At 37.6% G+C, this 26,064-nt stretch overlaps 1 protein-coding gene across 4 annotated transcripts in view; it reads right to left on the minus strand.

The window, feature by feature from the left end:
* Nucleotides 1-26,064, minus strand: part of BRF1 (BRF1 general transcription factor IIIB subunit) — a 224,776-nt gene that overhangs the window by 156,890 nt on the left and 41,822 nt on the right. For all 4 annotated transcript variants that reach the window (XM_087952282.1, XM_026670128.2, XM_026670129.2 and 1 more), the window contains exons 3-4: nucleotides 25,719-25,892; nucleotides 971-1,002 (exon numbers count right to left, since the gene is read on the minus strand). Coding sequence is in view for 2 of the 4 variants with exons in the window: in XM_026670128.2 (XP_026525913.1) it covers nucleotides 971-1,002; nucleotides 25,719-25,892 (206 nt within the window). In the remaining 2 variants the exon portion in view is untranslated. The remainder of the gene's footprint in view (nucleotides 1-970; nucleotides 1,003-25,718; nucleotides 25,893-26,064) is intronic.

Below are 26,064 nucleotides of genomic sequence, written 5' to 3' on the forward strand. Positions count from 1 at the left end.
GACCACACAAGGTGATCACATGATGCAAGGACATAGCATAATGAGTCAGCTGCCAAATGTCACCTGATCACATGACCATGGGGATGCTCCAACAATCGTAAGAATGAAAAACGGTCATAAGTCACTTTTTCAATGCCACTATAATTTTGAACGGTCACTAAGGACTACCTGTACTTGTCTATGCCAAGGGTCTCCAACCTCTGGTCCATTGATCAGTGCCAGTCCACAGCCTGTCGGCAACTGGCCCATGCAAGCAATGGGTGAGCATGTGAAGCTTCGTTTGAGCTTCACATGCAGGATCTAGATTGCACATGCGAAACCCCCACCACCACCACCACTTCCACCAGTCCATGAAGCCAGAAAGGTTGAGGACCGCTGCTTTTTGCTTCATCCTGCATATTTCAGTTAAATCATTCTCATGCAGATTACAAATTCATCAGAACATTATAATATATGTGGGGAAATCTTCTCTAACATTCCAGATGTTGTATTCTAGGATTTTCCATCCCAACATATCTGATGAGCCCCAAGTTAGGAAATTGTTACTTAAGAAATAATACATATATAATTTTGCCAGCATTCTTCTTTCAAGCCAACTACTGAAGTTTCTGCTAAAATAATTTCCCTCCAGCTTTACAGAGCTGAACACCTGCTTTTGCCAGTATTTTTTAAATCTACTTTTAAAATAAAATACATAAACATAAATCTGAACAGAGTATAAAGCCGCAGCATTGGCAGCCTAATTATTAGCATCACAATTATACTGTTGATCTGTTGTTTGTAAAATGGAGTGATATATATATACCAAACACCTGATTCTAATTGCACTAAATGAATCAATACTGCTAAATGGGAGAAAAAGGCAACAAAAGTTGCTTGAATAAAGCTGCTATGATAATCTCTCTGCTTTCAGTTTCTGGCATGCGTTAATGTTTTAACAGAATATTTAAACAAAAGCTGTTACAATTACCTGAAGGAGGTCGCTGAGATCAAGCAGCATATCTATTCCTGAGGTTAAGGAACTTAAGAGCAAACACATTCCTAATGTATAGTATTTGACTGTCAACAAGGAAAAGACAAAAAACATTTTATTCTGGAAGCACATAAAGCAGGACGTCTAAATATTCCAGTTCTTAGCAAAGAAATGGTGAGGATTTAAGAAGGAGAAGATGTACATTATTATTTAAGTTGGATTTTGTTCTTGGCTTCATATGAAAAACTTTGCTTAAGGTTTAAATGGTTATCTCAGCCAACAATGCATACAGATTTCAAAACCGAGCTAAACGTTAAGAGGCACAAAACCTCTGCCAAAGTTTAGCAGCCTCTGTGCCTAACATAGCAACTGTCACAAGGAATGGAGAATAAACCTTAATAAAACCCAGAACCCCAAACTTCATTTCTCCAATCTTTAACTAAAGCATGATTTTCCTCAAAGCCTTCTATAAAAATTGTTATGGACTGTCCCAAAATCAGGATCATGCTTGCTCTGTGAACCCAACTTCCAATTCAAACTCTGGTCTCTACTAGGTTCTAGAAAATTGTATATGTATGTTTAGTTCAACACATGCAGCATTATCTAGTAAATATTGTCAAAAGTGGGAACCAAATTTCCATTGTATCTCTATTTTTAATTATCACTGGGAAGCTCTGCCCTTTCTTCCTCTGCCCACATCTGTTCACCTGCAGTCCATTTTATTCTCAAAATCACTTCAGAAGCAGACTATTGCATTTCTGATTGAAGTACTAAGCTTATTTTCCTTTCAATCAATATTATATTGTACCTAGATGGTTGTTATCCTCCAGCAATCTTGGGTTTTGTTTATATTTATTTTAGTCACATTATTTTAATGAATAATTGTCACATAGTTTTTAGTTGCTGTTGGCTACACACAGCTCAGAGTCACATTCTTTGAGATGGGCAGCCATATAAATTTGCTAAATGAACAAATGTATGTAAATCATTCAGCTGAGTAAGCAACATACTGAATATTAGTTTAATTTAGTTCAGTAAATTGCCGAAATTCTTGTATTTTATTAGGTAGAAATGAGTTATCTATGATCATTTAACTAACAAATCCTTAATGAAATCAATAACATTTACATTAATTTATATAGTAAATCTTATTTTTTTCTAATACTGCAGATGAAGGAACAGAAGCAGATAGTGATTTATTTACTGCCATAACAGAAGTAAGTTTTAAGGAAAAATCTTCATAATTCACTGTTTAGTTCTCAATAAAAATACACTACACTACAAGAATATGACGTGCAGTTTTGGTACAAATGTGTGATATGCAGACTTTTGAAAAGTATGCATATATTGTGCTAAAGTAAAATGCAAAAATCTACTGCCGTGTTTCTCATATAATAAGGCCGGGTCTTATTTTTTTTTGAGCCCCGAAAAAATGGCTAGGCCGTCTTTTTGGGAGTGACTTAATTCCCCCCCCTTGCATCTTTGGGCGGACGGGCAGCCACAGCTTGGATGTTGACCTCGGTGTTGGTGGGGCACTTCGTATCGGGGTCAACGCAGGCAGCACCATATCCGGGTGTGCAACAAAAGTACTTCCTAACGGCAAGCCCCCCCACCATTGCCCCCCGTTTCGCATGTTTTAATATAGGCCTTAATATGGGGGGAGGGGCTTAATTTCATTTCATGCCTATAAAACATGCTGGGACTTCCTATTGGGGGAGGCCGTATTGTTGGAGAAACAGTGTAGTATTGTGAATCAGTCATACTTAGCTTAACATAAAAAAACAAAAACTACAGAGGCTGCATTGATTCTTTGGGTTCTTCTTATGTAAGCTACACAAGTTTACATGGCCTGTATAAGCATATCCAACACCAGGCAAGTTTTTTACATATACACACCCTTAGACCACTATTTTACCAGTAGAAGAAGAGGGTGTGGGTTTATTCAAAGAAAAGCTATATAAAGAATCTGTATATATAAAAGCCAGTTTCCAAATATGAATGACCTTGAAATAAAGGATGAAGCTATGCAAACAGCCAGAATGGACTTATGAGTCCAGTTTGTAATTCTGAGGTCAAAAGGTTGGATTTTTATGGTCTTTGAAGATGTCACTCTCTAGTTTCTGGATAAATTAATCATTTACTCACATACAACAAACCAAAGCACTGTGTTTTAGAGCTTAATTATTTTTCCTTGGAACCAGAGTTAAATTAAGTAAATATAACAACTCAGTTGTTAATTAAAGCTAACTGAAACTATGATTGTGGCTATGGTCTCACCAGGTTTTCTTTCCTTCCTGGACCTGCAAATGTCATAAATGGGAGGGTGAGGATTGGTAGTAAGGTTACTTTTTACATAGCTGCTAAACAAGGCAGTGACTAAATACAGACTACTTGTAGTTTACTCAGGCAACACTCATAGGACAATCAGAGGACAATTTTCATTAATTTGCTATCTCCTACATTTCCTAAAAACTTCTAGAACAAAATAGATACAGTAAAGGAGACTGCAGAAAGAACATAGAAAACTCATTTGCTTCCTCTACAAATGTAACCCTTTGCTGGGCTACAGAAACAAAATTGAAACCTTCAGTTCCATTCCTATAGCTCACCAAAAGATTTCAGAGAAACATAGAAAACTGATGGCAGGGGGGAAAAAACCTAGTGGTCATGGTCCGTCGAATCTGCCCTTTGAGTTGTTTTATTTTTAATTTATGTATTTATTATTTTTAATAGTTTATTTTAATTTTTTTATTTTTATTTTTATTGTTAAATTTTTGTCAGATGATGGACATGCGTTTATCCTAGCCATGTTTAAACTTGGTTACTGATGACTGACCCACTGCCTCCGCTTCCAAACTTCTACTACTCTTCCTATGAAATAATACTTTATTACTTTTAAACTTCCCTCTTGTCAGTGTGAGGTTATGTGCTTAGGTTCTTGATTTCCCCTCCTTACATGTGCTCCTGGAGCCTATAAAGGGTTTGCCTTTGTCCTTCTTTCACTCTGTCCAGTTAACAACTTGGGAGATTAACAACTCAACTAGGAATCCTCCGATTGTGATCATTGAGCAAAACAGTCATGTGGACATCTCACTTAATGACCACTTAACAATTGAGATTCCAGTCCCAATTGTTGTTGTAAATTGAGAACTACTGTGTTTCTCACAAAATAAGGCTGGGCCTTATTTTTTTTTGACCCCCGGAAAAAACGGCTAGGCCGTCTTTTCGGGGGTGACTTAATTCCCCCCCCCTTGCATCCTCGGGTGGGCGGGCGGTGACAGCTTGGATCAGCTGTGTGGGGCACTTCGTATCAGGAGACCTTCCGCCACCGTTCCTTTCCCTTCTCCCTTGCTGCCGCGTTTAGAGCAACGCCTCAGCGTTTGGCGCAGCCACGTGCGGCCAGCCAGGGCTCCTCCCTGCAACCGGAGCCCGGAGGAGACACTCGGCTTCAGGCGCTCCTGTCACCTCCTTCCCTTTGTCTTTGAAGGTAAAGCCAATTCTTTTAAAAACGATGCCCTACTACAACAAAGGCTCCCCTGCCCGAGAGGGCAGCCCAACCCCACGTGGGGAGGCGAATCTCCCAGGGCTGCAGCGCAGGATTGGCCCACCTCGGGAGAAGCGCCCAGCCGCCATCCCTGCCTGGCGCTGGGCAGAGCGCAAAGAGCTTCGCCTGGGGCGCCCAGCGCAGCTGACAGGCGGGCTCTCCTTCCCGGCGGCAGAGCTCTCACCAAGGTAGCGAGCGCCTCCCCGCCGGACCCTCCACTCATCCTGCCAGGGCCGCGCCGGAGCCGTGCGGGCTGGGCAGAGCCAGGAAAGCGAGCTGCGGGTGTGCGCCTGCCTCCCAAGCAAAAGAGCCGGGCCGACCTGAGCTTGGCTTCCTTCCCAAGTCCCTCCAGCCCAAACCCGAAGGGGCCACCGGGAGTGGCTGCCCAAGGCAGTGATAGCGCCCACCCGTCCGCGGACAGGGAGGCGAGGTGATGGCAGCGCTGCTTCCCTGGCCGGCAGAGAGAGCCCAAAGCCGCCCATCCTTTCCACCCCTTGCCCAGCCCGTCCCCATCCCCACGCATCTCCAAATGCGCCGGCAGCTCCAAACGCTGCAGCGGAACGGGCATCAGGCAGAGGTGCTGACTTGGCGGGGCTCAGCTCAGAGGAGGACGTGGCGTAGGCCGTCGCCTTGCCTCCCTGTCCAAGGATGGGTGGGCGCTATCACTGCCTTGGGCGGCCTCTCCCGATGGCCCCTTCGGGTTTGGGCTGGAGGGACCTGGGAAGGAAACCAAGCTTAGGTCGGCCTGGCTCTTTCGCTTGGCAGGCGGGCGCACACCCACAGCTCGCTTTCCCGGCTCTGCCCAGCCCGCACGGCTCTGGTGCGGCCCTGGCAGGATGAGCGGAGGGCCCGGCAGGGAGGCGCTTGCTGCCTTGGCGAAAGCTCTGCCGCCGGGAAGGAGGGCCCGCCTGTCAGCTGCGCTGGGCGCCCCAGGCGAAGCTCCTTGCACTCTGCCCGGCACCTGGCAGAGATGGTGGCTGGGTGCTTCTCCCGGGGTGGGGTGATCCTGCGCTGCGGCCCTGGGAGATTCGCCTCCCCACATGGGGTTGGGCTGCCCTTTCGGGCAAGGGAGGCTTTGTTGTAGTAGGGCGTCATTTTTAAAAGAATTGACTTTACCTTCGAAGGCAAAGGGAAGGCGGCGACAGGAGCGCCTGAAGCCGAGTGTCTCCGCCGGGCTCCGGTTGCAGGGAGGAGCCCTGGCTGGATGCACGTGGCTGCGCCAAACACCGCGACGTTGCTCTAAACGCCACGGCAGCAAGGGAGAGGGGAAAGCAACGGTGGCGGAGGGTCTCCCGATACGAAGTGCCTCACCAACGCTAAAGTCAACGCAGGCAGCACCATATCCGGGTATGCAACAAAAGTACTTCCTAACGGCAAGCCCCCCCCCCGCCATTCCCCCCCATTTCGCATGTTTAATATAGGCCTTAATTTGGGGGGAGGGGCTTAATTTGATTTTATGCCAATAAAACATGCTGGGCCTTCCTATTGGTAGAGGCCGTATTGTTAGAGAAACACGGTATCTATAATCTATCCTACTAAAGAATACAACACATTGGGTTCAGTTGAGTGTGGGTGGACTAAAAATGCAGTAATATCTATACAGGTAGTCATTTCTAGGCAGTAAGTCTTATAGGTCATAAGTCATCCCCACTGTAAGTTGAGGCAACCATGGAACCAGACCCAATTTTATAATATTTTTGCAGTGTTCATTAAACAAATATGCAATTATTAAGCAAATGCTGAATCCATTCTTCTGAATTGGCATTTATTGCCAGAAACTAGTAAAAACTAGCTCAATGTAATTTTAAATGTTTATTAGGTAACCAGTTTGTAACTCAAACATTACCTGCATAGCATTTAAAATATCTCATATATACATAGCATTTAAAATATCTCATATATACTTTCTTAATAATTTATATAATTAAAGGTAAAAGTAAAGTTTCTCCTCGCACATACGCGTTAGTTGTGTCCAACTCTAGAGGACGGTGCTCATCTCCATTACAAAACTGAAGAGCCAGCGTTGTCCGAAGACATCTCTGTGGTCATGTGGCCAGCATGACTAAATGCCGAAGGCGCACGGAACATTGTTACCATCCCACCAAAATGGTCCCTATTTTTCTACTTGTATTTTTATATGCTTTCGATATGCTGCTAGGTTGGCAGAAGCTGGGACAAGTAACAGGATGTCACTCTGTTACACGCAGCACTAGGGCTTCGAACCACCAAACTGCCGACCTTTCTGATCGACAAGCTCAGTGTCTTAGCCACTGAGCCACCACATCCCATAAAATTTATATAATTACCCGGTACCAGACTTCCCAGGCCTAGAGTCTGGCAAATGCAGAGACGAGCATATCAACAGCTGGACAATCAAACATTCTATTTCATTTTTTTTTCTTTTAAACAGTTTTTATTAGTTTATAATATAGCACACAAAGATAATACAAATGTAAATAGTAGAAAAAATAGGGAAGGGTAAAGGCAAGGAAAAAGTGAGGGAAAGAAAAGGGAGAAAAGTGGTGGGGAGGCATTGACTGTTGACTCCCTTTGGTGCAGTAGAATAAGGCATTAACATCAAACCTCAACTTTTTACTTTTACATAATAGTATAAACTAGCCATTTCTATAACAACAAATCTATCTAATCTTTAAAACCCAAAATCAAAGTTTCATTTTGTTCCATCTCAATCACAAAGTCCAGAAGCGGTTTCCAAGTAGAAATAACAGGGTTTTTTTTCCCTTTGATCAAAACAGTCAATTTAGCCACCTCTGCTAACTCCATCGATTTTTACAATCCTTCATCCATTGTGGGGATCGAGGTGACCTTCCATTTCTTGCATAAAGTAGTCTTGTTACCATCAACATACATAACATCAAAGTTCCGATTTTTTTTCAAAGTCTTTTTCCATTAAACCCAGAAGAAAAGTCTCTAGTTTTCTCTTTATATTCACTTTAAGAATTTTCTGTATCAAGATATGTATCCTACAGTCAAACATTTCAAACACCTCGAAAGAAATCTGCCACAGCAAACATGCAAACCCTAAGAATGAATAATGGCTTAGCACACTACTGCCTGATTAAATACAGCGCACAAAAGTTTTAATTTAATTCTTTTTATTGTGATGATTAGTCACACAGTCAGCCAGATGTTTAGACTGGATTTGGCATTATTTATAATTATGCCTTTTTTTTCATGATTATATATTTTACTGTTTCAATTTATGCTGTCATACCACACTTAAGACAACCAAATGTTCAAATATAAACTTTTCAAAACCTACAAAAATGGCTACAATTATTATTATAACTCAAAAGGGCTGAATGGAAAAGCTTAACTCCATTCTTAAAATTAATCACAGTACAGGCGAAATGCAGCTCCCAAGTGAGTAGAGTCCACATTTTGGAGGCAAGGCAAAATCTTATCAGTCATCAACTTCCTTTGAAGAAGATTCAGAGACCTATTAATAAATAAGAATAAGAAAAGTACAGACCACAAACATTTAATCCATGTTTAGTAATATCTGGCAATGTTTAGATATCCAAACTACGGAACAAAGGAAAAATGTGGGATCTGCTATTGCTGGCCTGGCCTGAGTGAGAGCAATTATCAGTAGGAAGCAGTTGTAAAAACACTCTTTCTGTTTGCAAGCTTTTTTAGTCTTGGGGTGGGAAAGAGAATGAAATGTTGGGAGAATTATGAATCACAGAAATAGTGATTTCATTCTCAAACACTTGATGAAAAAGGAAAGGTCACAAGGCTGGAGAAAGGCTTATTTGAGGTCTTTCCTCAGGCTGGAATGCAAAATACAAACCAACATTTGTCCCCCTTGATAGGATCCAGTTCAATATTATCCATACAAGCGCTGAGAGCCTCTTATACAGTCAAGCCCCTTTTGTTTGCAATATTATTCCTTTGGGCAAAGCCATTTGGCAACTATTTATAGATGGATATTTCATATCCATCACAAAAGAAACTATATAAAGAACAAAAGAACATTAAATACAGCAAAGTTTAGATCTAGTTATAAATGTTCAATTGGTTGTACTACAATGAAATGATCCTCAATACGAGCTACTGTGTCCAATTGCACTCAAATTAAAGCATGCAAGGTATTATTGTGTCAAAATAAAAATACTGGGAGCTGGCAGAAAGGAAAGGCAAGAAACCAATAGCAAAATTTTCAAGCTCTTTCCAGACCCAAATTCTGACTTAACCAGACACATCTGAACAAGAACTGAGTGATTGAAATAGCATTGATGAACTCGATGAAGTCAACTGTGACCAACAATAATTAATCTACAAGTATAAAAATATTCCCAGCCAATGCCAGAATCAAATATAATATGATTTTCAGTAAGTCAAATGGATCTAAAAGAGAAGCATAGCAAGTGGAAGGGGGAAAGAATTCATGCTTCATATTGGCTGAATCATTCAAAATTAGGTATTTTTATTTCATTTATATATCAAATTTGGGGACCCCTCCCATCTCATTCACATAGCAATACATTTAAGCACCAAAATACATGCAATACAAGTGTAATGGTAGAGTAGAGCATTGAACCTTTATTCTGAAGGTGGTCAATTCACTATTCATAGTCCCTTGCAGCTTTCCAGCTCCCATTTTGCAGCCCCCAGGTCAATTCTAGATTCCATTCCAAAATCAAACAGCTAAACATATGAATCCACCCTGACAAGAATAATTAAAAGATAAAATTATGTTATGTGCAAAATTACTTATGAAAAGGCAAAGGCTGCCAGCATTGAAAGTAGTGCCCAGAAAGACCTAGCATCTAAAATGAAAGATGCAAATAAGGCACTGGATTAAAGTAGCTTCTATTGAACAGACCATTCAGCTTGCCTACAGTAGTGGTTACAAAAGAAATGAGTGTCAAAATTAGACAAACAAAAGCAAAATCATATTTAATCCCAACATGGAAGATCCAGCTAGAAGCCAAAATAAAGAAATTAAAATCAGATGCAAGTAATTTAAAAAATACAAAAGTGAAAAAAATTGAAGAATGTAAGAATAAAGACAAGTTCAACAAAAAAAAATACTGGCGTGGCAACACAAAAATTGGAAGCCTTACAAATAGCTGTAAAAATAGAATACTATGAGACATGAATCATCCAATTTAAGCAAAATCAGCTATTTCAATCAGATAATAGACTCTACCGAAGTATAAATGGCAATATAAATTCTGAAAATGGAAAACAAAACAAAAAGGAAACAATCTAATTTTGGAAAGATGTATGGGAAACTCAAAAAAATCTGTAACAAAAATGCTGGATGATAAAAAAAAAAAAGTTGAAGATGAGCTTAATAAATATCAAATGGAAGAACTATTATAATAGAAATGGTTAAAAACTGAATTAACATTATTAAAAACTATCCTAGAAATAATCAATTGCATGGCTTTTGACTCAAATATCTGACCAGCTTATATCCAATTATAGCTAACCAGTATAATGAAATATTGCATAAAGGAGAAATAAGCTACCAGTTAATACCTAGCAAAACTGATCTGATTCAAATAGACCCAGCAAAAGGAATAATACCAGGAACTACATGTCTATAACATGTTTCCTACAAAGTTTAAATTACTCACAGGCATAATAGCAGAGAACATCCAAAATTATTTGGAAGAAAATATCTTTCCAGTAAAACAGAGGAAATAAAAGAAAAAGTATAGGGCAAAAGATCAACTTCTGATTGATAGAATGGTTCCAGACAATTACCAAAGCTAAAAAGCAATTTATTGATTGTAAAATGTGTTTAATTCATTATCACACTGTTGGATCATCAAATGTTTGGAAACAACTGATGCTGATACATTATGACACCCTATGTTCTTGGAAAGAACACGATGCATATGAAGGCCAACACCAGTTAAAGAACTGGCATCTCTGACTTCACATTTTTGTGAATGGATAAGAATACTTGGATGCCACCTGATTTTCAGTTATTCTCGGCTGCTCAGGACAATCAAAGAAATTACAATAAAATCAATAAAACACAAAGGGTAATGGTAAAAGATGGAAAATGTGAGGAAGTCAGAGGGGTTACTATCCTTTGCCAAATGTTGAGTCAAAATTGGGTCAATTATAATAGCAATTCTGTCATTTATAAAGCAATAATACTTGCAAGTGTTCAGAAAGTTTGATGTATATTATTTTTTTTGAAATCCTTGCAAAATCTTGGCAGATAAGTGGCACTGACCATTTTAGTCTGGAACCTAAGGAGGGTTGGGTTGGACTAGAGACCAATAGAGAACAAAAGGGAACATCAGGATTATAAACTGTACTGGGAAGTTGAAAAACAACCCAAAAGCAAGCAGTGGCAAATCACTTAGATCTTACTGCACAAAAATAACATGAATGAATCCATGAAGTCATCACAAATCAAACCTAACTGTATGGCATCTTTACTTCAACTTATAATTTCATGTGCCATAAACAATTCAGTTATTTTTCCCCCAATGAGAATTTTCTAATGACTTGAAATTTTAAAAGGCAAGTAGATGAATAGTTTTGTGCTTTTACAATCTGTACATGGACAATTGAGGGGGAAAAAACCTTGCTTAACAGGCAACAATCCTTTGCATATGTTGCTGGAAGTGTCACCGAATACATTATATGCTATTATCTTTTTTGTGGATCATAAAAACATATTACATGCAACAAGAAAGAGACAGCAATAGCACTAGACTTATATACCACTCCATAGTGCTTTAGAGAGCACTCTCTGAGCAGTTTACAAATGTCACCATAGTGCCCCCAATAATCTGGGTCCTCATATTACCGAAAGGACTGAAGGCTGAGTCAACTTTGAACCATTCGAACTCCTGGCTGTGTTAGCCTGGAATATTGCATTCTAGCCACTGCACCCCATCATAATCAGACTATATTAAAAGTATGTAGATTTTCTGTACACAAAAATCTATGAGAACTATAGCCTGGCATATTATATACAACTGATTTTTCAAGTTCTCTCACACATGTAATTGGCCATCTCTCTCTCTCTGTCTCTCTCTCTGTCTCTCTCTCTCTTTCACACACACACACACACACACACACATCCAATATAGGGTATGGTGCAATTTTATGTTTTCACAATAATTTCAAAGAAAATACTATTGCTATAGAAATTGTCAAGCAATCATCTAGGATTTTCTGGGGGCATAGAAAGAATAAACTAGATTGTTGAAAAAAGACCAGAAACTCTACAAGGACAGGAAAATAAGAAGAATTGTTTTAAAAAATAAGGAGATTAAAGAAAAAGGATGTTTTTAAGAATAGGAAGTACAGTAGGAGACAGGAGAGCTAGTACTAAATAATACCTTTAGTGAGAAATCACCCACTCATTGCTAAATTTATTTTATTCTGGGCCCTAGTTAATTGAAAAGATGATCTGCAATATGGTTTCTTTATTTACAAGATAAGCTCCAGTTTAAGAGCTACAGAATTAAGCTGTCAAGATAAAAGTTGTTGAATGAAGCATACTGAAGAGCGCTTCAAAGCTCAAGGCAGATTACTGCTCAGCTTCAGGCAGTGTTTCAGGTCTATTATTCTTGAAAATCATGTAGACAGACCTCTGCATCCAACATTTCCACCTACCATTTTTCATCTACTCTATACATCTAAATGTTAGTGGGTTATTGTTGGAAGAATTATCCTTCAGGGTTCAGTTCCAAGTGGGGAAAAAGACACTGGAAACATGGAGGCTGTTTGGAAAGATGGTTTAATGGTGGACAGGACCACATGCCCTGAATGACGAAAGAAGAAAAGGGTTGAGATACTGAGAGACCCTTAGTTTTATAACCTCTGTTGGGCCCCACCTTAATGTTTCCTGTTCCTGTGTAAGAAATGTATCTCATTGGTTGTCAGACTCCCAGGGGCGGGGGTCTTAACTAACTTTGTAGGCTTTGTCTGGACCACATAGCTTCACCTGAGTGTTGGCTGATACAATCTTCCCAGGCCAGGTGGTGAGATGGGTAGAAGCCTTTATTATGTAGAATACTCTGGCCTAGGCCTTAATGGCTCATTAGCAAAGATTTTTTTGGGGGGGGGGTTTGAGTTTCTGCCTCTCTGAGTTTCTACTTTACTCTTTTTAGGGGAAATATTCTGCCTTTTTAATATTTCCTAGGATATATCATTTTTCTAGGAGAGGGGTGAGTACTAACTTCCTACACTATCTTAAAACAAGATTCTAATATTCAAAAAATGTTTAAACTGCATTTAGTCAATCTTTTATAATGGCCTTTATTTAAAAGTATGTAACCAAAAGCCGTAATCCACTGTGATCAAAAATCTGTCTTACAATTATTGTATGGTTTGGTTATGTGGTAATAGCACTAGGAATAGCACTTAAACTTATATATGGTTTCACAGAGCTTTACAGCCCTCTCTTAAAACATTCTGGGTAAAGCATTCTGGGATTTACATTCTAGACCCTTTCCTCCTGCTATTGTGTGTCATCAGAAATTCTGTACCAATTGAAATCTGTCACCAAACTCTTCAAAAAATGATATATAGCCAAGACAGAATCCAACAATTACACAGCAGAAACACTATGATATCTAGTAAAGGCAGAGCAATTCTGCCACAGAACTAATTCCATTGTTTTCTGCTAGATTTTGCTCAGATCCAGAACACAAAGTGTATAAGTCTACACACTCCTATTAAAATGCCAAGTTTTGAGATGTAAAAAAATAATCAGATCAAGATAAATTATTTCAGATTCCCCCCCACTCCCCGCTTTAATACAACACAAGCTGTAGAATTCAATTGAGAAACAAACTGAAATCTTTTGGGGCGGTGGAAATAACAATAAAAAAAACTTAAAATAACATGGTTGCATAATACATTGCATAAAGGTACACACCCTTAAACTGATACTTTGTTGAAGTTTAACAGGGATGTGTAGATTTTTTATATTCATTGTAAAGTGGTAGAAATAACATCAACGGTAGCCCTATATCACTTTATATAATTAGACTAAGCCCTTTCACAGGCAAAGTCCATAAGATGTAATCCAAAGCATCTGGAGAGCAGTAGGATGGAAAAGGCCATTAAATGTAGTACCAAAGTGTACTTAAAACACCAAAGCAGGAGTCAGAGCCAGCGTTTGCAGACTCAGAGTGTTTGTGAGAGAGGAGGTTTGAGATTGCCCGTCTGTTTTTCTATAAACTCAATTCCACCGTTACAGTTCTACAGTCCACCAAGCAGATTTTGTTCTGCTCTTAAGAACAAAAACATAGCTTAAAAATAAACACAAAATTCGAAAAACTATTTTCTCTCTACAAGGTCATTATAGTTCAAGAGGGAAAAACAGTTAATCTCTATTTATAACAAAAATTAATTTTCCTTCTTCAAGCCCATTCATACCCATTTAACAAAAAAAAAAAAGAATTATGGCGTAACCAGCACAAGTTTGCAAGATTTTTTTAAACATAGTAAACAGGAAAAGCAGCAGTAAATACACCTCTTAACTTTATGTATTGTTAATCCTTATTACAATCCTTATTACAATTACAATTACAATCACTGACTAGAAGTCTACAAATAAAGAATCATTTTCAATTTCAAACAAAATAAGACAACATAAAATTACAATTAGGTCATCAGAGAATGTCTAATTTTACAGACAGTATAACAATTTATCCACATTCAAGGAAACAAGAATCATATTAGTCTGATAAAAGTAAATGCACATAACATAAATCAGAATTGTGTATTTTCCACACAGTGAGTTCTATCTTGTTGGCCTAAAAAAGGAACTTAGGAACATGTTGGTTCCAGTTGGGTTGGAAGGAACCTCAGAGATCTTCTAGTCCAACCCTCTCCTTAAGGCTGGAGACCTTACACCATCCCAGTCAAACGGCTGTCCAATTTTTGAAAACTTCCAATAATGGGGAACCCCCAACCCTGGGAGGAAAGTTATTTCATTGATTAATTGTTCTCACTATCAGTACAACACATTGCCTAAGTGCTCCGTTTGATTATAGCCTATCACCAGAATTGTCACTTTCGAGAATTGATAGTGTTGTAATTTTCAATCTTGAAATGTTGCTTGCTCTTAAACAAACATATTTAAAGTATTTCTTTCTTTAGGTGTTGTGACAGATTTTGTGTGCTCTGCAAAATTAAGGTTTGCTTTCTGTAACAATTTGCAAAGTCCAGAAAATGCAGAACATTACTTACTCGTTAAGTGTTTGTTTTAAGACTACAGATTGAACTTTTCTAGGATCCATTTGTACACATTTGGTAGAGAACCAGTAATTCATATAATCCAATTGGAGAGGGCCAAACTTGCATTTTAGCAAAGAGTCTTATTCTAAGACTCTTTTAAAAGGAATCATGCAAAGATGGATTCAAAAAAAATCAGCATGTAATCCAAATACAGTTCTACAAATTAAACTCTCCCACACCTAAAAAATCAGGAAATATTTTTTAATGTGGAGAGGACCTCACTACAATTAACCAACATCACTATTATTCAATTTTGCCCTACCTGATTATCAAAGACAGCTAAATATTCATATCCCCTTTTCATTCAGATCAAGAATGATTTATTAGACCTCTCACGTATAATTCTTTGCATGAATTTCTGTAATTATTGTCCAACAATTGTCATGCACTCAATGAGGGGCACAGCATATTTGATTGCCTCTTCTTTCAGCAGACTCAAAACTAAATCTCACCAACAGTTATCTGTCGGAAATTTTTCTAGCACACTTGCAGTAAACAATTTACACACTGAACTATAAAAGTTAGAAATTGATATTGGGCTCCTCCAAACTTCTCCAGTAAAGCCTCATGAGAGAAAAGGCTGGCAAGGTAGTAGGTTTTTGAACTGCTCCTGGCTAAGGCAAGTCTTGCCCCAACTGCTGCATTAACTGTACAATCAAGTTGTGCAGGTTTGTTATCTGAAAATATAAAATTGTTGCTGATGTTGTAATAATGCTTGAGCAAGCTATTCTGTGCACAGAGGTAAGTAAAATCAGGAAATGGACTCCACAAGGAATATTTCAACTCTATTTTATTGTTGCAAGGTACAATTACAGAATCTTAAAAGCCTAACTAAGATTTTCTCCCTCCTCTTTTTCATAAAAGAAAATCAAGGCAGGGCAATCTTGAGTTTCTACTTCACTTTCCCCTCCCTTTCAGGGTTATACTGGTATTTACCCAATGGCTGCTGAATACCTTCTGCAAGGCCATCTCTATACTCCTCTACACTGTAATAGCTCTATAAGCGGAAAGACTTCTTTATATGAGTATTAGGTACTATTTATTTATCCCAATGTACATGAGCACAGACATTCATATCTGAATCGGACTCTCCCAAAGAAAGCATCCCTAGTTGAAACCCTCAAACTAATTTACTGAAAGTGTAGCTGAATTTAAATATCTATTAAATGTTACAGTTCAAACCTTTAAGGGCCAGAGTCTTGATTAATTTTCTCAACAAAACCAACTGCAGTGACTATGTTTTTTGACTGATAACCAAATATATACTTCTATAGAATAAAGATAGCTTCAAACTTTTAGACCGCTTAATTTTCCAATGGCAGTCTCATTTCCAAGATAAAATGGGTTCATGATCAGGGTTGTTTTTTTTAAACCAAGAGACACTTAAGCATGCATTTACTAAAGATCTTCAAAAGAAATATACAGTCTCTACATAACGTTTGCATCTAGCAAAATAATAGCTGCCAGCAATATGTTGGGGAAAAGGCAGTCAAATCTTTTCTGCATACTGTCCTATTGCAAATCTGACTGTGATCCAGCACAAAGGCTGCAATTTATTTTGATGCAGCTTGTTCCAGAGAACAGTTACAAGAAACAATAGCTCCACATGTCTCTCCTAGCCCACAGCAAACATTCTGCCTTTATATGCTATAATTTCATGAGAATGATATGGCAGTTTGGATAGGAATAGACAACGTTTAAAGTGTGGGGGGGAGGTTGCAATGATCTCTTTGGAGCCCTAAAAGGGATCTATCTCATCAGCCTAAGAGAGAGACTTTACTTTCCCCTTTCTTGATTTCTTTTACTTTAAATACTATAGTAATTATAATATGATTTGCCTGACTGGCTTAGCAAAACCTTACATTTCTCACCTATTATTCTTCTCATGCATACATGTTCAGTCACATATTCTCATGCATATATATTCAGTAACCTCCCATTCCTCCTGATGAACTTACAGGATCAGCTTTGAAAGCTGTCGTTGCCTAGACATGGTATAAGGTACAGAAACAGAAAAACTGTAGCTCAAAAGCCCTCTCTAGTCACAGTTACTATACAAACTACTGTGGATAATGTCATTTTGGATACAGCTACATTTGTGTTGTCTCTTGCATTGATTTCTTTTGTCCCTCATTGTTAAGTGGAAAAAAAAACAGTGGATGAAGAACATGAATTGACATCCTGAATTCCATGAGAAAATAATAAAAGAAAATAATATTTATTCCTGGTACTATACAAACAGCAGAGCAAGTGGTAAAATCCCAGGGAATTCAATTTTTGAGGGCGGGAAGAGAAGATTACAGAACTAGAGAGCTGTAAAGGACTTTGGAGGTCTTTTAATCCAACCCCTGCTCAGGCAGGAAACCTTAGACCTGACAAATGGTTGTCCAATTTCTTTTTTAAAACCCCCAGTGTTGGAACATCCACAACTTCTGGAAGTAAGTCATTCCACTGATTAATTTTTCTAAATTGAGGAAATTTCTCCTTATTTCTAGGTAGGCTTTGTCCTTGATTAGTTTCTATCTATTGCTTCTTTTTCTCCCTTCAGGTGCTCTGGAGAATAGATTGACCTACTCTTCTTTTATTGTGTATATATTGTTTTACTTTTCATTGTAAGCCACCCCAAGTTAGCTTTAAAATGGGTAACTATGCAAATGTTTTAAATAAATCTGGACCAATAGAATACAGGTAGCTCAGAGTTGAACTATAAAGACCTTGGTGTTCTCTGAGTTTGATTGTTTGCCTTTAGACATTTCATTACCTAACTAAATAACATCATCAGTGCAAAAATCAATAACATTTTCTTACGGCTTAGAGAGATAAATTTCAAATGCACATTTTTATAATTTGTATATAATTTGTATATATTTGTGTGTATGTGTGTGTGTATTCTGCCAAAACGTTGCTACAACTTTAAAAGCACAACTATAATGACGTGGGAAAATACCTGAACAAAGCTGAATACCATACATGTAAGTACCGGCGAAAACACACACACACACACACACACACACACTGTGTGTGTGTGTTACTTATAACATTTGTATATTTAGCCTGTTTTTTAAGAGTTTTCTTTATCTATTTTAACATACAAAATCAAGGAAAAATAATGGAATAATAATATATTGGAACGCTTATTTAAAAGTCAGCTTTTAAAGGCAAAATTAAACCTTGACCTCATTAATCAGTATTTCCACTAAGTCAACAGAAAAATAATTCTCATGAGCAGAGAATGAATATATATTACCAATCCAAGATCATAAAACCAGGGTGGCACTGTCCTTCCTACATAAAAGAGTATTTTTACTATAGCCCATTGTAAATAAATCCATATAATATAATAATAATAAATTACACATTTTGGCATGTAAATGAGAAAAACATTCATGCCATTAAACCATATTATTGTTTCCAAAACCATACTGATAAATTATGATAGTCAGCCAAAACAAGGCAACAATTGGGGAAATCAAGTTTACTATGTCCCTTCCATTATTTTATACTTCTAACATAATGAAATCCTTTTTAAATAATCTCTAAGTCTCCAAACAACATTAAAAGTTGCTGAATTATTCTCATCAAGTATAAGAAACATAATTAACATTATTTATTTCATTATGATTTGTTAGTATGAGGCATTCCCATTTTCTAAAGTTCTTGAAACTTTATTGTGTAGTCATATCTCTTAACAAGACTCTTTAATTGTCTATAAAGAAATGATATAGTTTTGAAATAATCCAAAACATGTTTCAATGCTGATAATAATTCAAAAGTTTTAGATTCAGCAGCTCCTATTCTCCCTTTCATTGTCTGATTTGTCTGCAAGCCAACTCACAGTCTGATTTAATTTTAAAGAGCTACACCTTATTCACAGGAAAGAATGAAACTGATGAAATCAGCACAAAAACAACAGTAAATCTTTTCAAGTATTAATGCTTTTCCTCAATTCATACCTCTTCCTAAAAAAAAATAGTTTTAGTTTTTCAAGCAAGCTGGAATTCAAAGAAATAGAACTTCTGAGGTGCAGTTAGCTTCCTTTCTTCTCCTGATGACCCATCCATGAAGCAACAAAATTATGACATGAACATACAATAAGCAAATTAACACACTAATAAACTGGATGTTGAAAATATTTATACAGTTTGGTATTAATATTCTGTTGCAGATGCAATGCCGAGGTTGAACATAGGAAAGTAGGAAATATTAGCCTCACTATTACAGCTCTTATGTAAAGGTTGTTAGAGGGGAAAAAATAAAGCCAAATATCTTCCACTGTGCAAATCTTCCATTATTCAAAACAATTTTCCTAATCGTTCCCTCCCTTGCCACCCACATATTCAATGCAATTTCCCTTCCAAAACAAACATTAAACATGGAAAATAATATGACACCCAATTATGGTTTTAGTCACATATTGTTAAATAACTGGTGAAACTAGTAAAAAAAAACTAGATAGCTCTTCCAGATACTGAATGCTGCTTAGAAACTGTGGCAATTATCCAAACACCTTCTCGATTTTAATCAAGCTTAGAAACAGAAAAAAGTTCAAAACATTTGTATTAATACATGTGAAGCCTATAATCTATAGACTTCTATATCTATCAGAAATTTGAAAAGACCAAATTTGGAAACCATGCTAAACATCCAAAACAAGAAAGAATGTTGGATCTTAGTAGAAAAACTTACATTTATATTCAAATCCTATTTAAGCCACAAATAAATTATAATATAGTACTTGTAAGGACAGTTAAGTAGCAGCTTCTTTCTGACTTTTGTCCAATTTTGAAAGTTAAGCAGTGAGAAATGGGAGACTAACAAGCAAAAAACTGCCTTTGGACTGGCAGACTATAAAAACCATCCTAGAAGGAGGCGATGAGTGTGCCACGCAAACTTCATGACTCTGTCCATGTAGTCACTGGGAGATCAACTTGACTTTCCATTGTATATTACTATTCCATGGAAAGTGGAAGAATTTTGGATCAGTACTTCATCTTTACTTTTTCTATCATGTAACTTTTTCCCAGTTAGTAACAGTTGCTAGAGGTTGGGTGGCCCAGATCAGGGAAATAAGTGAAGGCTCTGGCTTAACCTGCTACTCCCTATGTCACTTGATTCCTTTGAACTGTCACCTGTGCTAGATCATTTATAGGACTATCATGTATTGTTGTTTCCTACAGTTTCTTGTTTGTAGAGCAGGAGTCCAGAAAGCAAACAACTTATAAATAAAAAGTTAAGTCCAGGCCTCTATCCAACCTGAACATCCATAAACTTTTATATACAACTATTAATCTTCCTTAAAATAGTAGAGGATCCTGACCACGGACCATGATTTTACTAACAGATTTAGCCCTAACTTCCAAGGTATTTTTATCTTTAAAAAATGCTGCATGGGGATAAACGAGAAAGAGATTTATTTGCTATCCTTAATCCCAAGAAGAAAGGCAAAAGGACAAGCACTTTTAAAATCTCATTGACACACATTTCAAAAATCTTCTGTCAACAGACTTTATACTTCCTAGCAGAATAACTACAGTATTAGTTCATCCTGTCTGAACCTCCACTGGAAGTTTTAAAAACAAATGGTCCTGGCTGCCTCCTTTACTTGTTTATGCCACAAAAAGCAGTAGCAAGTACTATCCTGCCAAGATCATAGCACAAGTTCCCGCATGTAATTCGCCCAACATGATGCAGAAGTAAAATTACAGGGTCAGAAAAAAGTCAGATTGCCATTCTTTAGTTAAAATCCAAATTTAAAAAAACAGTATGGCATGGAAGGGATTCTCAGTAATAGAAAGCAATTTCCTATATCCTTTTAACACCAGGTGATAGCCCAAAAATCCATTTCCAAAGAAAATAAAAGTCCCAGAATTAGAAAAGAATTTTTCTAAGATCATGGACACTTGTCACAATAGACAGCTCTGAGTGAGATGAAGCATATAAGGCAGTTTTCTTTTGTTCCAATATGAAGAATGTTCTAAGTAAATATCAGAGTGCCTGGGGAATGCAATAAACCTCCCGTTTGTGAATGATGAAAAGAAATTAAAGGTATACCAAAAGAAACACCATTCAAAATACCATACAAAGTGATGCCTATGGTTGCATAAGCACATTTCTGCTTACATAATAGCTTTTACCTCCTCCTTTTCCCTACAATCTCATGCATTCTGTTGAAATCTGTTTCAAAGAGTCCCTCAGCATTATTACACAGCAGACTCTGTCAGAGATAGGATTCACAGATGTGTTCTTTTGTTGATAAACAGATCTGTGTAGACGAAAACCGAGGCTTCTATTTTGCTGTACAGGAAGAAACATCTCAACTTATATGCAAGGCTGAGAACAAATGTAAACATAAAAACAATACTCAACATCCTTTAAAGAAAAACTCAGCTTAACTCCAGGAAAATACACAGGCAGCCTTCTTCTAGACAAGTGTTTCTTAACCTTGACAACTTTTATGGACTTCAGCTCCTGTAATTCCTCAGCCAGCATGTTCTAGACCACATTACTATGATTGAGACTGCTCCTAGTGAAGCCTTTGAAGTCAGCAAAAGAACTGTACAGAATTTTAGGCCAGAAGTCATCCACATTCAGAACAGTCAAATAACATGTAGATGGGAAATCCAATAGGATCAAGTCCCAGGCCAGGTTGAGGATCATCAAAATCCATTGTAGAGATAGTCAGGATCCAAAACCAACAGATCAACTGCTCAGTGGAAGACTCCTCCCAAAGCCTTACCTTGAGACAAGAAAAGTGATGGTGCTGAACCTGCTTTCTGAAAGTCTAGCAAAGAATTAAAAGTATTTCGTTCCCAAGATATTAAAGACACAGGCTATTCTAATTCAGTGGAGTATTGTCCCTTTGGTAGTACAAGCACCTTAGTAACAGTCTTTCAAGCCCTTAGTTTAATCACCTTTCACATCTAAGACCTTTCTCTTATTCTTAATATTCATGAATGATGACAAAGAAAGGAAGAAAGCAACATTCGGATTAAAAAAATATGGTTTAAGGAGAAAGAAAAATATTCTGAAGGCATGTAATAAATATACAAATTCATAGAAGTTATATTTGAGGTGCATGACGTATAGATATATATGGAATAAGCATATGACTTCTCATTTCTCATAGTAAGATGAATTATCAAGCATGATGATAGAAGAATCATAGGAACCTTTCAACAGACCAGACATTTGTCTAGTGTTGATTGCTGGTGAAGAGATGTTTTGGTCTTTTTATTCCCTTTTTGACTCTTCGATTGCCTCTTTTGAATGGTGTGTAGATGTTGTTTATCTCTATGAACAAACTTAACCATCGTTTCAACTGGGAAACTGTGAGCATCCTAGATCAAGCCAAGTCCAAAACCACTACAAAGTTCCTGGAAACTGGTATACAGACAAGTCAGCTATCAACAGGCACATAGAGATTGCATCAAGATGAATACTAGGCCAATAATTGAGAAGTAAACCATACCCCAATCAAAGAAATACTAACTCAAACAAGCAAGACAACAGTAAACAACAACCTAATCAAGGAAGCACCAAGACCATTCCCACCAATACTGACAGGACACTAATACGTAAAAAGAAAACAAACTCCATTCTCTTCTAGCACTGATTCATTACCTAGTTTGAAACCGCCAAGCTCAGAGAACTCCAAGGACCCCAGAGATCATCTGTATATTGCAAATATTCTCTTATGTCAGGATCACAGTCCACTCTGCTTAGCAACAGCTGTCCAAAACTTTTGCAAATATCTTGTCCACTACTTGATCTCTGATCTGTTTAATTTGAGATGCTAGAGGCTGAACCTGGAGGCTTTCAACATGAAAACCATTAAACTACCATTCCCCTCTCTATAGGTATGCTTCCACGTATCTAGCTGTCCAGAAAGAGGGATTGCTTCCCTAATTCCCTGAAAAATCTGGTTCTAATTAAATGACATATCCACAATAACAAAAGCAGCCAACATATTGGGAAAAAGCAAGGAAGCAGGAATATTAAGTGGAACTCTGTACGAGTCATTCTAATATATCCAGCTTGCCCATGTTCACAAAATTATCATCCATTCCACTAACTGTTTGAGTTTATGTAACAGAATCACATAAATCATTAAGCCAGATGGTCTCTCTCATGTGCTACCTCTTTCTGAGGACCAGATGTCAAGATAAATGCAAGGGGGAAACTGAAGCAATTTATGCCAATAAAGAGAGCATATATAACAGTTGCACCGCCAGACATATAAAAATATTTTTAAAATGATTAATGGCTCTCTTTTGAAAAGTCCCCCTGACAACTTCTGCAATGCTATCTCTTGTTAAAATAAGGCATATCTCTTTTAACTGAGGAAAAATGGTTGTTTGCCCCTCTTAGAAACCCTAACTAAAATATACTAGCTAACTGTAATTGCTACTTATATGGCATTTCAATTTATTATCCAAATTTTAAAAGTGGAAAAACCAGTCAAACCATAAACAAAAATACAGAATAAAAAAGCAAGAAAAATCTCTCACACCTGCAAAAATTATCTTGGGTAGATCAAAAGCTGACCTGCCACATGAAGAAGAGATCTTCCTCACAAGCAGCTAACATTTATGTTGGGCACTACATAAATCCAGACACCTGGCAACATGGCGGGTAAATAGAACCATGTGGAGTCTTACAGAACGAACTTGTAACATAATATAGGTGGCTATATGTACCCTGTGAAGTGCACATTTAATACTCTTTACAACACTACTGGCAATGAATATTCAAAACTGTTTCTATATTTCAAACGTTTTAAAGCAAAGCAGCAAAACAAATCTTAAATCAATGCATTCCACATTTTAAAATAAATGTAAAAACTGAATTGTTTCTAATGTGAAATGCATTCACTTAAGGAAAAATACTATCTTAAGGAACTGAATAGTGTTTTTCTCCAGAGAAGCTGATACAGTAATTTATAAGGTTTGCTGTAACAAGCTAGAAAGTCTACTTCAACAGGAGGGAGGGAGGGGGAGAGGGAAGGGAAGGAAGGAGGGAGGGGGAAGGGGGGGGGAGGGGAGGGGAGGGAGGGAGGGAGGGAGGGGAGGGAGGGAGGGAGGGAGGGAGGAGAGAGAGAGAGAGAGAGAGAGAGAGAGAGAGAGAGAGAGAGAGAGAGAGAGAGAGAGAGAGAGAGAGAGAGAGAGAGAGAGAGAGAGAGAGAGTGTTCTGTCAAGCTCCAATATATTAATAGTGGTCCAGGCATTCTTGCCATGTTACCAAGCTACTTTTTCAGCAGTCAGATAACAGATAATCAGAGTTGGAAAGGACCTTGTAGGTCATCTAGTTCAACCCCCCGCCCAAGCAGGAGACCCTACACCATTTCTGATAGATGGGAGTCCAATCTCTTCTTGAAAGTCTCAAGTGATGGCGCTCCCACAACTTCCAAGGGCAAGCTGTTCCATTGGATCTCCCTGTCAGAAAGTTTCTCCTTATTTCCAGGTTAAATCTCTCCTTGTTCAGTTTCCATCCATTATTCCTTGTCTGGCCTTGTGGTGCCTTGGAAAATAGCTTGACCACTTCCTCACTGTGGCAGCCTCTCAAATATTGGAAGACTGGTATCATGTCTATCCTGGTCCCTCCCCTGGCCATGACCAGTTCTTCATATGTTTTAATCTCCAGTCCCCTAATCATCCTGGTTGCTCTTCTCTACTTTTTCTAGAGTCTCAACATCTTTTTTACAGTGTGGTGACCAACAGTCTGAGGGACTCTGGCCTTAAGAGCCATATCTAACAACCCTGGGATGCATGAACTTGTGTGCAAGTTCAAGTATTTTGGGATGCCTTAGAATTCAAGTAGAGAGAAAAAGTATCTAACTCCAGAAATGGTGCAATCAATGGGAGGAAAATAGTTTTAAGCTACAACCCATCTGAAAATCAGGAGGGGTAAAAGGCCCCATATTCTGAATGGTTTGTTGGATCAAGTAGAATTTAAAAACCAGAAATTATTGACAATAGCCAAACCACCTAATTTTTTTCTACAAGTAGATGATCAGTAACATTTTTCCATGGATTATGTGATAAATCAAGAATAATGTAATAAATTCACTTTCTCCACACAACCACCATTAGTTTCTCTGTTCTATCCTCCTTAGTATATTTTTTTTATTTTCCCCAACTTCTGATGTGTTGGGTACAACAAATCTTTTTTTATCATTATTTTGTCCTCTATATTTCCTATAGTTCTTTATATTAATTTTGTATCTACCATTTCCTTTTCCTATTTGATTTTTTTTTCACCTTCAACTCAATGAGATTCCTGCAGGATTATTTTTTGCTTATTATATATATTTGTCTCAAATAACCCTGATGTCTTATCTGTCTGGACATCAGAATCTAATTTCACTATTAACAAGAATAATGTGGAAAAATGGAAACATACCGAGAAATCTAACAGAACAAGAAAATGCTACAGGAAAGTTAAGCTTATGAAATTAAAACAGAATAAAGTACAAACATTCAAAATAAACCCTTTGCTCAGCAGAAGCAGAGTTTTAACGCAAAGGACAAACTCTTGACTAGACTCCAGATCAATCACACTGTTTTTATAACTAGAATGCATTTGTCATTATTACATCTTTTATTTAATCATCCTTAACTATATTTATATAGGACAGGAACTGGTCATATGTTACCTAGTCAACAAGTCCCTTCAGAACTTGTGTGTCTCTCAGGATTTAGAATTATAATATTGTCAGAGATGTAGATTCTCCTGAAAAATAATCATGATTTTCCTAACTGCCATTACCTTTTCCTAACTGCCATTAAATTTAATAATTCCCATCAATTAATAATCTCCATCAACTGTATACATTTATCCAATTTGGAATGGTTTATTGCTTTAACAGATATGAAAATAATCTTCTATTCATCAAGTTCTAGAAATATGAAAGACATTTTAAAATGGTCTGATTGCCAAACAATGAAAGGATACGTGGAGTGCCTTCTGTCCTACACACCAAGTAGAGGCATGCTGCTATGACATGGGTCATCTTCCTCCCGCGGGTTAAGTGCTTGCTCACTGCCATTTTGAAAAAGTTGAAGGCTGTATCAAGACAATGCTGATTTAGTTGCAGCTGGTTCCCTAAATGATGGATCTGGCGTTTTCCTTTAAGAAATAACAACAAAAATTATAAACCATTTACAAAGCATTTTTATGATTTAAGAAAAACTAATAACTATATGCTTAGCTTATTCTTAACTGTGAAACAATATACTCCAAAGATTAGAAGAGTAATCTAAAAAATTACTAATTTATTATTTGATTTTTATCTCACCCT

The sequence above is a fragment of the Notechis scutatus genome, chromosome 1 (assembly GCF_049901735.1).
Source record: "Notechis scutatus isolate UNSWTSFEM ecotype Mainland chromosome 1, rNotScu1.2, whole genome shotgun sequence".
Classification (NCBI taxonomy): Eukaryota; Metazoa; Chordata; class Lepidosauria; order Squamata; family Elapidae; genus Notechis; species Notechis scutatus.